Here is an 18519-nt window from a genome sequence, read left to right on the forward strand (position 1 = left end):
GACATTAAACCAGGCTAGAATCAACATATAGGTCTAGTGAACGACAGTCTTCACATATAAATCCCTCAGGACCATATGGGTGTGCTCCTATGCGATTGAAAGTCCAAGTTTCCAGGACCTAAAATCTACTCAGCTTAAATTAAACATTAAAACAGGCTAGAATCAACATATAAATCGAGTGAAAAACAGTCTTCGCATAAATTCCCTCAGGAGCGGCAGTCATTGGCTTCCAGCAGTATCAAAACAGGTCACCTCCACCAGCACCCTTTGTGTGCCACTCACCCCTGTCCTAGACCAACCAATGGTCTATATGAGCCTTGGGACCGTTCCCGGGTCGTCCCCCACCACTCCAGCAACACAGTGTCCACCAATAGATGATAGATGATAATCTTCATATGATGAGTACCTCAGTAAGAAAAAGCTCCCATAGCGTAATACTGTTAAAAACTATTTATTTATAAAAAGCAATTGCACTCACATGGTCTTCAGTTAAAATCAGCGTTTGAGTAATTTATAACACGGGCTCTCCCCCGTATGGTGGCCAGGCTGGCAGGCTTCTATCAGTGTTCCCCCTCCGTTTCCGCCGCGCGCACGGAAAAACGCTGGGATGGATACCACATGTGCCTCCTCGCCTCTGCTCACACTCAGGCTAGTTCCCACTTCCACATCAGGCTCCGCCCGATCGATTTCGTCACTCAGTGACTCATCAGGGGCATGGAGCCTGATGCCTATCGTGGGATTATATAGGCCAAAAAACCGGCCCCACTATACACACCCCCCTCCTCACATGCACACTATCCATACTGCTTTATTTCCCTTTCTGCTTCCTCACATGCAAACTATCCAAACTCCATTGCTTCCCTTTCTACTGCCATCTAGAGGTTTCAAGTGGCATAAGCTCCCAAAAAAAACTCCATACATAGCCGCATTACCCAGCCTGCAAGTCTGCCGCCATCTAGGGGTTACATTTAACATTGCATCCCACAAACATTCAACATTGAGAAAAAAATTATTACTCATCTATTGACCTATTTTTACACATAACCCATTTCCTTCCTCTGCAAGGTTACCTATTGTGTGCATGTTAACAATACCCATGTGCGTCCATTCATCCCCGCTCCACCTCCCCATAAATCTCCCTAACTTAATTTTCAATCCTCACCTCCCTAAACTAGGTCCCTCAGATCAATTCGACCCATTAGTTTTACCCACTTCCAGATTTAATTTTGTGGAGCAGGAGTAAATGGACACACATTTACAGATAGGTTATAGTTTCCATGCCCTATACACCCCCCTCTAGATGGCAGTAGAAAGGGAAGCAATGGAGTTTGGATAGTTTGCATGTGAGGAAGCAGAAAGGGAAATAAAGCAGTATGGATAGTGTGCATGTGAGGAGGGGGGTGTGTATAGTGGGGCCGGTTTTTTGGCCTATATAATCCCACGATAGGCATCAGGCTCCATGCCCCTGATGAGTCACTGAGTGACGAAATCGATCGGGCGGAGCCTGATGTGGAAGTGGGAACTAGCCTGAGTGTGAGCAGAGGCGAGGAGGCACATGTGGTATCCATCCCAGCGTTTTTCCGTGCGCGCGGCGGAAACGGAGGGGGAACACTGATAGAAGCCTGCCAGCCTGGCCACCATACGGGGGAGAGCCCGTGTTATAAATTACTCAAACGCTGATTTTAACTGAAGACCATGTGAGTGCAATTGCTTTTTATAAATAAATAGTTTTTAACAGTATTACGCTATGGGAGCTTTTTCTTACTGAGGTACTCATCATATGAAGATTATCATCTATCATCTATTGGTGGACACTGTGTTGCTGGAGTGGTGGGGGACGACCCGGGAACGGTCCCAAGGCTCATATAGACCATTGGTTGGTCTAGGACAGGGGTGAGTGGCACACAAAGGGTGCTGGTGGAGGTGACCTGTTTTGATACTGCTGGAAGCCAATGACTGCCGCTCCTGAGGGAATTTATGCGAAGACTGTTTTTCACTCGATTTATATGTTGATTCTAGCCTGTTTTAATGTTTAATTTAAGCTGAGTAGATTTTAGGTCCTGGAAACTTGGACTTTCAATCGCATAGGAGCACACCCATATGGTCCTGAGGGATTTATATGTGAAGACTGTCGTTCACTAGACCTATATGTTGATTCTAGCCTGGTTTAATGTCTAATATAAGCTTAGTAGATTTTAGGTCCTGAAAACTTGGACTTTCAACTGCATAGGATCATATTCATATGGTCCAGTTTTTTAGCATATCAAGGAATATATTGGACATTAATGATATCTACTGAGACCTAAGAGGACTTAATTGGTCTTTTTTGCATTTGAGAGGATTGTAATTTTTATGGTTGTAATGTTCTTAATCCTGGTTTGCATGTAAGGGTATTCTGTCGAGTCCCTAATTTATCAGGGTGGGTTGATCGCATACCGTGAGCGCTACCTCTTGTGACACACATTTTTTACTCTTAAGAGGAGGCGAACAGGTGATAGAGGGTTGGGGGTTAAACTGTGAGCGCTGACCTCTTGTTTGAAATAGATTTATGCTTAAGAGGAGCGAACTAGTTTTAACAATTGTTTGAATTTATCCTCCAGGTGGGTGACTATAATATAGGGGAGAATCTAGAATCATTCTGAGAGTATTGGGGTGGCATTGTGTTTGAAATTGCCTGCTCTTACAGAATGGATGCGTTTGAGCAAAGAGCACGTAGGATTGTAAACCTGGATGAAGTATTTGTAGATGGGGGGGAGATAGGAGGAACTATGGAACAAGAGTTTAAGAAACTTCAGACAGTGATGATGAAGGAACAAAACACATGGTGGGACCTGGCCGCACTTACTAAGTATGACAAAGAGGGTATTATACCGAAAAGATTAAGGTGGGATATGATGGCTAATGATGGGGAGGATGATGAGGAAAATGATAAAGAATGGGAGGAGTACTTTGATAAGTGCGGGCAGGGCTTAGTGAAACTATTGATAAAACGGAAGACAAAAAGATTAACCAGGCTGGGAGGGGAAATAGAGGAAATTAAAACTAAAATGACCCCTATTAATAATTCTGAGGAATATAAAAGTAGATCCAAAAGATTGGGTGAGATATTGGAAAAAACCCAAGCAGATATTAGAGTAGAGAAACAGAAAAAATTCCAAAGGGATGCAGATGCTACCAGGAAAAAGGAAACATATAGATGGCAAATTAAGAAGAAAGAGGAGAAAAAAGCAGCAGAACTTCTAGCGAAGGCGGAGGAAATGAAACAGCAGAAACAAAATGCACCTATGGAAGAACTACACACTCAACACATTGAGCATAGACCAGCCCCTAGGACTATGTATGCACAAGGAGGGGAACAGGGGATGAATCACGGACATTTGGGTGAGGAAAGGAGAGGGGGTTGGGGAAATGCTAATCGTGGGTGGGGACAAAACAGGGGATATAGTCGAATGTCAGATAGAGGGCAGGGGAGGGGGTATAGAAATGACTTTCAGAATCAGTTTAATGTGCCGACATTTAACCGTTATGACCCTATAAGACAGCAAAGGCAGATGGAACCTTTTTTAGAGATGGCACCGAGGTATGGGGAGAGAGAATGGAGACAGGAAATGGCAGGATATGTACCGCAACAGGGGCCTTATGGAAAAAGAGAGCCAGACGAGGCACAAGGGGGGGGGGGAAGAGGAGCAAAAAGGATGAGGCAGTGATGGGGGAAGGGGTGTTTAATATTAGTGGTACAGCCTTGAGCACTAGAGAGCTGGCCATGCTAGATAAGGGCCTGAAGTATGCACCGAGGCAGGGTATGGATAAATTTACCACGTATATTGACATTAATAAGTTCGCACGAAAACTTCATTTAAAAAAGTATTTTGCTGGCCGTCCCAATCGAAATTCTGGACAAAAGGAACCAGATAGATATACACATACCAATTTGCGCACCAAATCCACGTTCAATCCACAGGACACTAACTATAATGCAATTGAGGTTTTCAAAAATATGGTGATTAGGGATATGAATAATATCCCAGAACAACAAAAAAATGGAAATACCAGGGAGGTGGCGAAGGAGATGCTGGAGAGTAAAAATCTGGTGGTTAGGCCGGCAGATAAGGGGGGAGGGGTGGTGGTTTTAAGTAAATTACAGTATAAAAATGAATTGGATAGGTTGGTAGGGGATACAGAGGCCTATACACGATTGAAGGGAGACCCTACAGGTAAGTATATGGCAGAATTGAGAGAGATACTTAGGGAGGGGATGGATAGGGGGTTTGTCACGGATGAGGAGTTCAAATATATTGTTCCGGATGTTCCCCGAATACCTGTCATATATCAGGTCCCCAAAATGCATAAGAACAAAACTGATCCCCCAGGAAGGCCCATAGTTAGTGGGATAGGGTCGGTCACCCACAGATTGGGACAATATTTGGATGAGTTTTTAAAACCCATGGTGGAAAAACTTCCTAATATACTTAAGGATACCAAGCACATGCTCCAAATTATAGAGGGGAAGGAATTGAGAGGGGAAGAAATAATGGTTACAATGGATGTATCCTCGCTGTATACTAACATCAAACATGAGTTGGGGTTGGAGGCAGTTGATTTCTTTTTTAGGATGGAAGGAAAAATAAAAGATGATCAGAGAGAGTATTTATTGAGGTTATTTAAATTTGCTTTGGAAAGGAATTACTTCTGGCATGGGGGAAACTTTTATAGCCAGACGAAAGGATGCGCCATGGGGGCGAGCTATGCTCCGAGCCTCGCAAATTTGTTTATGGGAAAGTGGGAACAAACAGTGTTAGGGGAGGGGGGCCCGGTGAGGCTATGGCGAAGATTCATTGATGACCTGTTTTTTGTATGGGGGGGTGGACAGGAGCATTTGGAACAATATGTGACTAAACTGAACCAAAATGATTTGGGAATTTCCCTCACCATGCAATATGGTATTGATAAAATCCAGTTTTTAGATCTAGAAATCATGAGAGAGGATAATGTGATGGGGACCAGAACTTATTTCAAAGATACAGACAGGAATGGGTATATATCAACTGATAGCTGCCACCATCCGGCGTGGATTAGAGGGATACCAAGGGGGCAGTTTCTCAGGATGAAGCGGAATTGCTCAAGCATAGGGGAATATTACAGGCAAGCGGAAACCCTCAAAAATAGATTTGTGGAGAAGGGCTATGGGGAAAAACAGTTGGATGAGGAGATTGCGAGAGTAGGGACTCTGAATAGACAGACGCTCCTGGAGGAGAAGCCAGTGAAAAATGGCACAGGTGAGTTTGAACTGGCCTTTATCACGGGATATAACACTCAATATAAACAACTCCAAAATATAATTAAACAACATTGGGGGATCCTGGAAACGGATTTGACACTTAGGAGCCTAATTCCAACCCAACCAAAGTTCATTTATAGGAAAGCCCAGAACCTGAAACAGATTCTGGCACCCAGTTGTGTGGAACCTAAAAAGGTCCCGCGAATGCAGGGGTGGCAGACAGCAGGTTTTTTCCCATGTAGAGGATGTGTAGCTTGTAGGGAGGCCAATGGTGTCAAAACAAACAGTGTGGTATCATTCAGTAATGGAAGGAGGTTCAAAATTCAGGAGTTTATCACCTGCAATGATAGGTTCGTCATATACCTTGCCTGGTGTAAATGTGGATGGCAGTATGTAGGTAGGACTACCCGTACTCTCAAGGAGAGGATGGGGGAGCACGTGCGTAATATCAAAAAGGGATACCCCAATCATGGTGTCTCAGCCCATTTTGGGAGCCACCATGATTGTAATCCCAATGATTTATCTTTTTGTGGGCTCCAAAAAATTATTCCCAACTGGAGGGGATGTAATAAAGTAAAGAGAGTCTCACAGGAGGAGACCCGATGGATACATAGGATGGGCACCTTGAGACCGGACGGTCTTAATATAGACATAGACCTGGTATGTTTTCTAGGGGAGTAGGGGTGTGATGTGTGTGCATGCATCCCGACAGAAACCTGGACTAGCACCAGGCTGGTATGGCCAACATGGACTCCCATGTATTTGGGTAAGGAATGTGGGATTTACATATATACAAAAGCCATGGAGGGAATTTCTGATGGTGGGGGGTGTATAGGGCATGGAAACTATAACCTATCTGTAAATGTGTGTCCATTTACTCCTGCTCCACAAAATTAAATCTGGAAGTGGGTAAAACTAATGGGTCGAATTGATCTGAGGGACCTAGTTTAGGGAGGTGAGGATTGAAAATTAAGTTAGGGAGATTTATGGGGAGGTGGAGCGGGGATGAATGGACGCACATGGGTATTGTTAACATGCACACAATAGGTAACCTTGCAGAGGAAGGAAATGGGTTATGTGTAAAAATAGGTCAATAGATGAGTAATAATTTTTTTCTCAATGTTGAATGTTTGTGGGATGCAATGTTAAATGTAACCCCTAGATGGCGGCAGACTTGCAGGCTGGGTAATGCGGCTATGTATGGAGTTTTTTTTGGGAGCTTATGCCACTTGAAACCTCTAGATGGCAGTAGAAAGGGAAGCAATGGAGTTTGGATAGTTTGCATGTGAGGAAGCAGAAAGGGAAATAAAGCAGTATGGATAGTGTGCATGTGAGGAGGGGGGTGTGTATAGTGGGGCCGGTTTTTTGGCCTATATAATCCCACGATAGGCATCAGGCTCCATGCCCCTGATGAGTCACTGAGTGACGAAATCGATCGGGCGGAGCCTGATGTGGAAGTGGGAACTAGCCTGAGTGTGAGCAGAGGCGAGGAGGCACATGTGGTATCCATCCCAGCGTTTTTCCGTGCGCGCGGCGGAAACGGAGGGGGAACACTGATAGAAGCCTGCCAGCCTGGCCACCATACGGGGGAGAGCCCGTGTTATAAATTACTCAAACGCTGATTTTAACTGAAGACCATGTGAGTGCAATTGCTTTTTATAAATAAATAGTTTTTAACAGTATTACGCTATGGGAGCTTTTTCTTACTGAGGTACTCATCATATGAAGATTATCATCTATCATCTATTGGTGGACACTGTGTTGCTGGAGTGGTGGGGGACGACCCGGGAACGGTCCCAAGGCTCATATAGACCATTGGTTGGTCTAGGACAGGGGTGAGTGGCACACAAAGGGTGCTGGTGGAGGTGACCTGTTTTGATACTGCTGGAAGCCAATGACTGCCGCTCCTGAGGGAATTTATGCGAAGACTGTTTTTCACTCGATTTATATGTTGATTCTAGCCTGTTTTAATGTTTAATTTAAGCTGAGTAGATTTTAGGTCCTGGAAACTTGGACTTTCAATCGCATAGGAGCACACCCATATGGTCCTGAGGGATTTATATGTGAAGACTGTCGTTCACTAGACCTATATGTTGATTCTAGCCTGGTTTAATGTCTAATATAAGCTTAGTAGATTTTAGGTCCTGAAAACTTGGACTTTCAACTGCATAGGATCATATTCATATGGTCCAGTTTTTTAGCATATCAAGGAATATATTGGACATTAATGATATCTACTGAGACCTAAGAGGACTTAATTGGTCTTTTTTGCATTTGAGAGGATTGTAATTTTTATGGTTGTAATGTTCTTAATCCTGGTTTGCATGTAAGGGTATTCTGTCGAGTCCCTAATTTATCAGGGTGGGTTGATCGCATACCGTGAGCGCTACCTCTTGTGACACACATTTTTTACTCTTAAGAGGAGGCGAACAGGTGATAGAGGGTTGGGGGTTAAACTGTGAGCGCTGACCTCTTGTTTGAAATTTATTACATTTATGACTACATGGCGGTACAAAGCATGCTATCCGCACGCTTTTTGTCCTCATGCAAGGCCTGGGTTGTTGTGTCTCACAAAGCGTGGCCTTCTCCTCCTGCGCCTCCTCCTGTTCCATCACGTGTGCTGCTGCTGGGTTAGCGTTGCCGCGTGGTCCCTGTTTATTGAACCACTTATCTTTATTACATTTATGACTGCATGGTGGTACAAAGCATGCTATCCGCACGCTTCTTGTCCTCATGCAAGGCCTGGGTTGTTGTGTCTCAAAGCGTGGCCTTCTCCTCCTGCGCCACCCTCCTCCTGTTCCATCACGTGTGCTGCTGCTGGGTTAGCATTACCGGTCCCTTTTCCTGGAACCTCTTATATGTATTACATTTATGACTGCATGCCGACAAAAAGCATGTTACCTGTGCAAAGAAAACAGACATTTCCCGCATTTAAAAGACAGTTTTCCCTTTGAAACTTTAAAATCGATTTTCTCAAAAACTATAAGCTCTTTTTGCTAAATTTTTTTTTCCTCTTGTACCCACTCCCAAGGTGCACATACCCTGTAAATTTGGGGTATGTAGCATATAAGGAGGCTTTACAAAGCACAAAAGTTCGGGTCCCCATTGACTTCCATTATGTTCGGAGTTCGGGTCGAACACCCGAACATCGCGGCCATGTTCGGCCTGTTCGGCCCGAACCCGAACATCTAGATGTTCGCCCAACACTAATAACCAATCCAATAATTAATACACAATAGCAAATTAAATGTTAGAAAAAACAATAGAGGTCACAAGGGGAATAGGAGATATAGGCATTGAAACTTTTTAAGACACTATAAAATATATAAGAAATCCTAGAAACCAGCAGCAGGCTTTAAAACCCACCTGTAATACATGACCCAAGTACATTAAATGGTCTTTAGTATTACACCATTATATGCAAAGGGCTAAGTTTTACCTTATGTGCGTTGCACAACACCTGCTACGCTACAATGTAGGCATAAATGCCTACTTTTTACTGACTTAGAGGGCTGCTTCCAGGTAGTCATTTGACAAATTTGCTGAATAGACACGCTGGTTCGCTCCAACCATGAAGTGGAGAGACAGCTTGTTGAATGTGCTTGGATTCCTGAAGGACCTTGAAATATAATTCAGCTGGTCAAAAACTTTTTCATAGCTTGACAACCTTTGTTTTGGTCTGAGACACTGTTAAGGGGGGAGGGTTCTGTGTAAGAGTAGGGTTAGGTTTGGCAATAGTAAAATATTGGTATTTAACCACTTTACCCCCACGCGTACAAATTCCTCTGTCCCTTATTCCATCCTTTAACCCCCAAGGACGGAGAAATCCGTACTTTCCGCGCTCCCGCCGCTGCCCGCGCTCCCACTTGCTCTAGCGCGCACTCCCGCTGCAAACACGCTGCTCGCCCGGAGATCAATGAACGGGAAAATCCATTTCCGTTCATTGATCTAAGCCCCGCAATGATCCGCTGCTGCTCTGCTGAGCAGCACGATCATTGTGAGAAAAAAACAAACTCCCAGCCTCCTACTACTTCCTGCAAGCGTCTGGAAGGACGCTTGCAGGTCGCATTAAACAAAAAGTTACTGTGGCCATCTTGTGGCCAAATAGTAAAACTACACCCTAAAGCATGTTTTACATACAAATAAACTAGTTTTACACAAAAAATGAACTCCTTACTAGAGATGTCGCGAACCTCCGATTTTAGGTTCGCGACCCTAGATTTTAGGTCGCGAACCGCGAAAGGTTCGGTTCGCGAAAAAGTTCGGGATTTGAACCTGGGTCTTACTGTGTGGGGGGCAAGCACACTAACCACTGTACCACTACAGTAGTAACAGAAGCTGCCCTAAAATTTACCATTTATGCTCAATACAAGAGAAAAAGTAGACAAGACAAATAACATTTATATCACACTTTTCTCCTGACGGACTCAAAGCACCAGAGCTGCAGCCACTAGGGCATGCTCTATAGGCAGTAGCAGTGTTAGGAAGACTTGCCTAAGGTCTCCTACTGAATAAGTGCTGGCTTACTGAACAGACAGAGCTGAGATTCAAAATTTTAGGCCAGCTTCACTTACTACTGTAGTGGTACAGTGGTTAGTGTGCTTGCCCACCACACAGTGAAACCCAGGTTCAAATCCCAGCCAATGTGAGTTGGCTTTTATGCTACAAATCCTTAAAGGGAACCTAAACGGAGAAGGATATGGATTTTTCCTTTTAAAATAATACCAGTTGCCTGAATCGCCTGCTGATCCTGTGTCTCTAATACTTTTAGCCACAGCCCCTGAACAAGCATGCAGATCAGGTGCTCTGACTGAAGTCAGACTGGATTAGCTGCATGCTTGTTTCAGGGTGTGATTCAGCCACTATTGCAGTCACAAAGATCAGCTGGACTGCCAGGCAACTGGTATTGTTTACAGGAAACATCCATATCACTCTCAGTTAAGGTTCCCTTTAAGCAACCTAATGTTTCTATTGCATTGAGCATAAATGGTAAATTTTAGGCCAGCTTCAGTTACTACTGTAGTGGTACAGTGGTTAGTGTGCTTGCCCACCACACAGTAGACCCAGGTTCAAATCCCAGCCAATGTGAGTTGGCTTTTATGCCACAAATCCTTAAAGGGAACCTAAACGGAGAAGGATATGGATTTTTCCTTTTAAAATAATACCAGTTGCCTGAATCGCCTGCTGATCCTGTGTCTCTAATACTTTTAGCCACAGCCCCTGAACAAGCATGCAGATCAGGTGCTCGGACTGAAGTCAGACTGGATTAGCTACATGCTTGTTTCAGGGTGTGATTCAGCCACTATTGCAGTCACAAAGATCAGCTGGACTGCCAGGCAACTGGTATTGTTTACAGGAAACATCCATATCACTCTCAGTTAAGGTTCCCTTTAGGCAACCTAATGTTTCTATTGCATTGAGCATAAATGGTAAATTTTAGGCCAGCTTCAGTTACTACTGCAGTGGTACTGTGGTTAGTGTGCTTGCCCACCACACAGTGAGATCTGGGTTCGATTCCCAGCCATGGTATGATGTATACTGGTTTTTAAAATAGGATAATTCCCTGGCAGATGAGACCCTAGGAGGAGGGAGGAGGCAATAGGGAGGAGGGAGGAGGCCCACAAGAGGCTAATTAAAATCTCTGTAGCAGCTGTCCCATAACTAATTAGTGTAGGCAGACAACTGAGTCAAATGGTATAAGGACCTTGCTTGGAGGAGGGAGGGTGGGCAGGCTTACAGCAGTGAGACCAGTGTGTTTGGCAATAATGTGTCTGCTGACAGTGATATGGAGGGTCAAAGTTTTGCTCAATAGAGCATTATGGGGCGAATCGAACTTCCGCAAAAGTTCGCCTGATGCAGGCGAACGCGAACCCCCAAAGTTCGCCTGGAACCGTTCGCAGGCGAACCATTCGCGACATCTCTACTCCTTACCTCCCACACTTCCCAATTTTTTTTTTTGTAATTAAAAAGTACATAAATAGTTAACTTAGGGACTGAACTTTTTAAATATTTATGTCAAGAGGGTATAACACTGTTACTTTATAAACTATGGGCTTGTAATTAGGGATGGATGCAAAACTGAAAAAAATGCACTTTTAATTCCAATTAAAATATTGGCGCCAAACATTGTGATAGGGACATAATTTAAAAGGTTTTATAACCGGGACAAATAGGCAAATACATTTAATGGGTTTTAATTACAGTAGCATGCATTATTTAAAAACCATAAAGGCCGAAAACTGAAAAATAATAGAAAATGTTCCCACATTTTTTCTTATTTTCCCATTAAAACACATTTAGAATAAAATAATTCTTGGCATAATGTCCAACCTAAATAAAGCCTAATTGGTGGCGAAAAAAACAAGATATAGTTCATTTCATTGCGATAAGTAATGATAAAGTTATAGACGAATTAATGGAAGGAGCGCTGAAAGGTGAAAATTGCTCTGGTGGTCAGGGGGTAAAACCCCTCAGTTGGGAAGTGGTTAATATCAATATTTTACACTTGTATACCAAAATATCAGTATTTAATATTTTTTCTAACGGCATTACTGGGCACCAAATTTACACAAGCCTTTATTTACTGTACGCACTTTTTGGTACTTTTACAATTGCAGGGTGCTGAAAAGTTATTTTAGAAAGAAGCTGAAAATGTATCTCCTAGGAGAAAACTCAGGAGAAAAAAGTTAATTACATTCGGGCCCTTAAGTCTCCAGTCCGACTCCTCTGAATATTTCAGAAGTGCCCTTTTAGCATCTAACATATGGAACATACTGCCTGTTGTGCTGCGATGCAATAGACATTGGCCTCAATTCACTAAGCTTAACTCCTGTCTTTAATAACTCTTCTGAGCTGTTTTACAGTTATCACCATGGTGATATAATTGTGATAACTGTAAAACAGCTCTGAAGAGTTATTAAAGAGAGGAGTTAAGCTTAGTGAATTGAGGCCATAGTTTAAAAGCATCCTAGATCAGTCCCAATGCTATTTTTGAGCTTGATACTGGGTACACTACTGAAAAGGGTCTCCAGATTAAGGAAAACCAGCTTTACCTGTTTTGACGAGCGCACATCAGGTATGTACTGGACCTATTAAGGACCTATTACGGCGTGCATACAAAAAGGGCGCATGGAAAAAAGGGCAGGGGATATAGCCGAAATTATAAGTTTTAATCTAAAACAATATTATTTCGTTAATAGCTTATACAGTCTAGTGCTAAATATGTTAAATAAACGGAAATGAAACGGCAAAATAGCGTCTATAACCAAAAAACGATATCGGAAATAAAAAGGCAAAATAGCGTCTGTAACAAAAAAACTATATTTACACTTGTATTAAGCATAGTAATACAATTGTGGATATTACAGGTATTTTACTGCAACTATACCTAACTGTAGTCTCACACAGATCTCTCCATAACCCTATACCCAAACCCTAGACCCCCCTTCCTTAGTGTAAATATACATAATTTATTAAATTGTATATAATACAAATATTGTACTATAACTATGCCTAACCCTACTCTCAGAGAGCAGAGCCAGTTCTAGACAGGAACATATGAGGTGGCAGTCAGAAATGTGAAGGGGGCATCATGTCTGACAACATTTTTGGTAGATATGGTAGTGCCGCACGCGAAGCGTTTAACCAGTTAATGCACATAATGACAGACAGTCTTTCACCAGTAAATGCACATAATGACAGTAGCCAGTGTCCCCAGGATATGTAGCCAGCTGTATAGGTGTATAGGTGTCCCTAGTATAGGTAGCCAGGTGTATAGCTGTCCCTAGTATATGTAGCCAGGCATATAGCTATCCCCAGTACAGTATATGTAGTCAGGTCTATAGGTGTCCCCAGTATATGTAGCCAGGTGTATAGCTGTTCCCACTATAGGTAGCCAGGACTTACCGTGTCCCCAGTATAGATGTCCCCAAAAGGGGTGACAGCGGAGAGAAGAGGGAGCGATGGGCACAGAGGCGGGGAAGGGGGGACGTCTCCCCCTGGGCCCCCCCCCTCCCTCGTTTTACCCTCCAGATATGAGCGGCTGCAGCGGTCGGCGGCAGAACACTTCCTATTCTGGCGTGGTAAGGAGATCTGTGCACCGCTACTCTGGTCTAGTGACGTCACTGACTAGACCAGAATAACGGCGCACAGATCTCCTTACCACGCTGGAATAGGAAGTGTTCTGCAGCCGCCCACTGCCAGCCACTCATATCTGGAGGGGGGAGTGAGGGAGGGGGAGCCCCAGGTGAGGGAAGGGGGGGAGACTTCCCCCCTTCCCCGCCGCTGTGCCCATCGCTCCCTCTTCTCTCCGCTGCCACCCCACCTTCTTGAGGGGGCATTGTATTTATTTGAGGGGGCGATACCCCCTCTTGCCCCAGCGTATAGCCGGTTCTGCTCCCTTGTGGTGCCTAACCCTAACCATCCCCACTGCACAAACACCCTTACACACATATAAACACATATAAACAATAATATATATTTAATCCTTAAAATACTTAACTATAAATAACATGAATATAATAATTTATACATTTTAAATAGAATAAATAGCCTTAAAATCACGTACACATTAATAATAATTTAAATAGAAAAAGTTACATATGTATAAGAGAATAAATAGCTGTAACATTTGCGGAATCGTTTTCGCGGCCAGCGCACAAGATGCGCACTGACACAACGAAAACCTTCCACAAGCGTATAATTAAGTGAACCCAGGCTAGGTGCAATGCACCAGCAGAGGGCAATTCCCACCGGCAGATGGCGCTGTGGAGTGCAGACGAGCACAGCCTCTGCACAGCCACAAATGCCAGATGAGAATTGTACAGAACTAAGACAATGCGGGGCTGAACAGCCCTTAAAGAGAAAGAGCACAGGTACAGGATGAATGTGTGTTCACCAATCTAGTCGCGACCCTGCGACGGTGAACACACATCAGCAGAAACAAAAGCAAGAACGCGATCGCGAGAAAGGCGATCGCCAGAAGTGACACAAGACAGATCAGAACAGAACACGAGAGGAGCAAAGGCACAGCAAACAACAATGAGAAAACAAGGAAAACAACAAACGCTAACTAAACGCGAACACCGCACTCATTCGCAATAGCGAACGCGTTTACAGCACAATCTCCACACGTTAAGCGCAACAGAGACAAGCACGCCTAACTAACCACCGACAGACAAACACGAAACAGAGGACATGAGCGCTTGCTTAACGGTTACCTCACCGAGCCTACAGCAAGCGTTCGTTTCAGACAAAACAGACAAATGGAAAACAGGAATAAGAAAGGAGAGATCCACTGCTCTTTCCGTCAGAGCGAGTGCGATCTGGGTTCAGAAACAAGAAAGGGAAGATCCACTGCTCTTTCCGCCAGAGCGAGTGCGATCCAGGTACAGAAACAAGATTGCAGATCAGAAGGATCCACAGCCGCCACCGCTAGGGGCTAGTGCGATCCAAGCAAGACAGGCAGATGAGATAGCAGGTAGCAACCGCCGCTCCAGCTATACTCCAAGAAAGCAGATTAGAAGGATCTACAGCCGCTACCGCTAGAGACTAGTGCGATCCAAGCAAGACAATTGAACAGAAGGGGCTACCAGTAGCACCCCCAGTAGTTAGCACCCCCAGACAGAATGATTTCCTGACGACCACCGTTAGCGACAGGACAATCGCAACAGAGAGGCAATACAGACAAAACAGATAACAATCTAACTGCACTAGGGAAGCTGCCTAGTGCAGTCCCAAGAATTACTCTAAGATAACTTCGACAAAAAACAGCATGGCTGACACTCTAGGAGTGTTTCAACAAACCCTGAAGGATGACCAGCAAAGGACTCTGGGAAAACATAGCTTTTTATACTGCCAGCCTACAAAGGAGGCCGCTGGGTGATTTGCAAAACCAATGTATGCAAATTCCTCAGCAGCAGAGCAGATCAGAAACTTGCAAAGAAAAGACAGGTCTCTCTTCCAGAGACCTGCAGCCCATAGACTAGAGGAATGGTCAAACAGCTGTCTGCCAGTGCATCCAGCTGAGCGGATCATTAAAATAGCCTTACAATCACGTCACGTACGCATTAAAAATCTTAAAATAACGGTAATATTAAAAGCGACCTATTTAGTAAGATAATAAATCTGAAAACTATAATCGACGCATTATAAGTCTAAAAACAAAGTTAATAGACAATAGGTTGAAAACGATATTTAAGCATTAGACGTATGAAAACGAATTTTAAAATGATAAAATAAGTGTAAATGAAAATTTACTTGTTACAGTCCTGAAAGTGAAATGTAAAACTAAAAAATAAGTAAAACCTCGTAAAAGCGAAATTTAGAAACAAAAAAATAAATAAAACAGAAAGTCAAAACAAATTTATAAACGATATTTGTAATTAACCTTATTCTGTAAACAAACTTTTGTTAACACGATCCCTGCAAACGATATTTCTCGGGCACCCTAATTTCCTGTCAGGCGGCCAGTAGCCGATATTTTGATTGCGGTTTATGGCAGTGCCCTTTTTGTCCATATGCGCCCTTTTTTCCTGCTTCCCCTATTATGGTCTATTTCCTATTGATCTGCTATATAAATTGTATTTTTCTACTACATGTTCCTAAAAAATTGCAAAAGAAAGTCACTGAGAAAGTATTTTTACAGTCATGCAAAGCCATAGCTCACAATGCTCCAGACACGTCACTGACATGTTTTTGTTCTAATTTAATGGCATTTAGGAATGTCTGGATATAAAGGTTATCAAGTTATATATTGGACTGCAGTGTCTGGCGGCCTGCCAAAAAATGAAACAACATTTGCAAAGATATTACAGCAACAGGGTTACTCTACAGGAATTATTGGTGAGTATTCGTATGGCAAACTCAAAATAAAAACACACACACACACTAAATATTAATGTAGTACCACATTGTCAGCCACGGCAGAGTGTGGTGATCTGCTCCATGAAAATTGCCATCTCTGAAGAGCTGGTGTTTCTAAGCAGCATCGTATTGAGCAGTGGCGGACACGCCCAGCAGTGGGCCCCTGTGCAAAATACCAATTGCGGGCCCCTGACAGGCAGCTTAAAGTGGGTGTGGCCATAACTGAATTGGGCGTGGTTACACATTGCATATATTTACCAATACAGTCTATGGCAACCTTCCGTAAGGCCCAGACATATTTCTTGATGCAAACATGTAACATCTACATTATACAGGTTACTGAACAAAAGCAATTAAAGAAACTCTGAAGTTTCTTTTTTTTTCTTGTTATTGTCATAAAATCCTCTTAAGCATGAATGCCCCAGTTAAATCGCTGCATCCCCGTGGCAGCTGGGTGATTTATTACAAAGTAATTGACTTGTACGGCGGACCTCCACCTCCTCTCCGCCCCTCTCAGTGAAAGAAGACTGAGAGGGGCGGGGAGAGGCGGTGAGATTGACTGCAGAGGAGGCAGAGCCTAAAGCTCTGCCTCTTCAAGGAAATGAAGCCCTGCGAGCCTCGGAGCTTTGCAGGGCTATTTCAGTGTAATAAATCATTCATCTGCTGCGGGGATGCAGCAATTTAACTGGGGCATTCATGCTTCAGAGGTTTTTATGACAAAAACAAGAAAAACAAGAGACTTCAGAGTCTCTTTAACCCCAATCCTGCATCAAGACAGAGCATGACATGACAGGCTCTGTCTTTTTTACTTGAAAGCACACCTGAGGTGAGGTGTTTGCACAGTCCACAAAAACTGTGCATGCACATAATGCTCCGAGCACAATCCAGGAGACAGGCGGAGGGACAGTGACACCTTGGAGAGGATCAGAAACTGTGCATGCACAGAAAGCTTCCAGCCACAGGAGCACAATCCAGGAGGCAGGCAGAGGGACAGCAGCACCTTGAAGAGGATCAGAGACTGCATGCACAGAAAGCTCCCAGCCATGGGAGCACAATCCAGGAGGCACACGGAGGGACAGCGGCACCTTGGAGAGGATCAGAAACTGCGCATGCACAGAAAGCCCCCAGCCATGGGAGCAAAATCCAGGAGACAGGCGGAGGGACAGCGGCACCTTGTAGAGGATCAGAAACTGCATGCACAGAAAGCTCCCAGCCACGAGAGCTCAATGCAGGAGGCAGGCAGAGGGACAGCAGCACCTTGGAGAGGATCAGAAACTGTGCATGCACAGAAAGCTCCCAGCCACGGGAGCACAATCCAGGAGACAGGCGGAGGGACAGTGACACCTTGGAGAGGATCAGAAACTGTGCATGCACTGAAAGCTCCCAGCCATGGGAGCACAATCCAGGAGGCAGGCGGAGGGACAGCAGCACCTTAAAGAGGATCAGAAACTGCATGCACAGAAAGCTCCCAGCCACAGGAACACAATCCAGGAGACAGGCGGTGGGACAGCAGCACCTTGGAGAGGATCAGAAACTGTGCATGCACAGAAAGCTCCCAGCCACAGGAGCGCAATCCAGGAGGCAGGCAAAGGGACAGCAGCACCTTGGAGAGGATCAGAAACTGCATGCACAGAAAGCTCCCAGCCACAGGAGCACAATCCAGGAGACAGGCGGAGGGACAGCGGCACCTTGGAGAGGATCAGAATCTGTGCATGCACAGAAAGCTCCCAGCCACGGGAGCACAATCCAGGAGGCAGGCGGAGGGACAGCGGCACCTTGGAGAGGATCAGAAACTGCACATGCACAGAAAGCTCCCAGCCACGGGAGCACAATCCAGGAGGCAGGCGGAGGGACAGCGGCACCTTGGAGAGGATCAGAAACTGCATGCACAGAAAGCTCCCAGCCACAGGAGCACAATCCAGGAGACAGGCGGAGGGACAGCGGCACCTTGGAGAGGATCAGAAACTGCATGCACAGAAAGCTCCCAGCCACAGGAGCACAATCCAGGAGGCAGGCAGAGGGACAGCAAGTCCTTGGAGAGTATCAAAAACTGTGCAATGGTGTAGCAATAGGGGGTGCAGAGGTAGTGACTGTATCGGGGGCCCTTGGGCTAGAGGGGCCCCATGGGGCTCAATCCCAACCACAGTATTAGCTCTTTATTGGTCCTGTGCTTGTAGTAAATCACTTCTATAGATGCTTTGAATAGTAGTAATCATAACCAAACTGTTCCCCATCCTCTTCTTGCCCCTCTGATACTGTGGTTGTCCTCGGCAGATTTTGGTGCACCGTATCAATTGTAATGTATAGCATGCAAAACTTGCACTGGGGCCCACAGCTTCTTAGCTACGCCACTGAAACTGTGCATGCACATAATTCTC

At 44.5% G+C, this 18519-nt stretch overlaps 1 protein-coding gene across 11 annotated transcripts in view; it reads left to right on the plus strand.

The window, feature by feature from the left end:
• The window catches only part of LOC137546905 (arylsulfatase H-like), a 228656-nt gene that overhangs the window by 29045 nt on the left and 181092 nt on the right, over positions 1-18519 (plus strand). For 8 of the 11 annotated variants that reach the window (XM_068269921.1, XM_068269920.1, XM_068269928.1 and 5 more), the window contains one exon: positions 15998-16120. The exons of 1 other annotated variant lie outside the window; for it this stretch is intronic. In XM_068269921.1, coding sequence (XP_068126022.1) covers positions 15998-16120 — 123 coding nt within the window. Of the gene's footprint in view, positions 1-12211; positions 12354-15997; positions 16121-18519 lie in introns of those variants that run through there. 2 more of the 11 variants (XM_068269927.1, XM_068269932.1) reach the window with 2 other exon arrangements.

This window comes from Hyperolius riggenbachi, chromosome 2, assembly GCF_040937935.1.
Source record: "Hyperolius riggenbachi isolate aHypRig1 chromosome 2, aHypRig1.pri, whole genome shotgun sequence".
In the NCBI taxonomy this organism is placed as follows: domain Eukaryota; kingdom Metazoa; phylum Chordata; class Amphibia; order Anura; family Hyperoliidae; genus Hyperolius; species Hyperolius riggenbachi.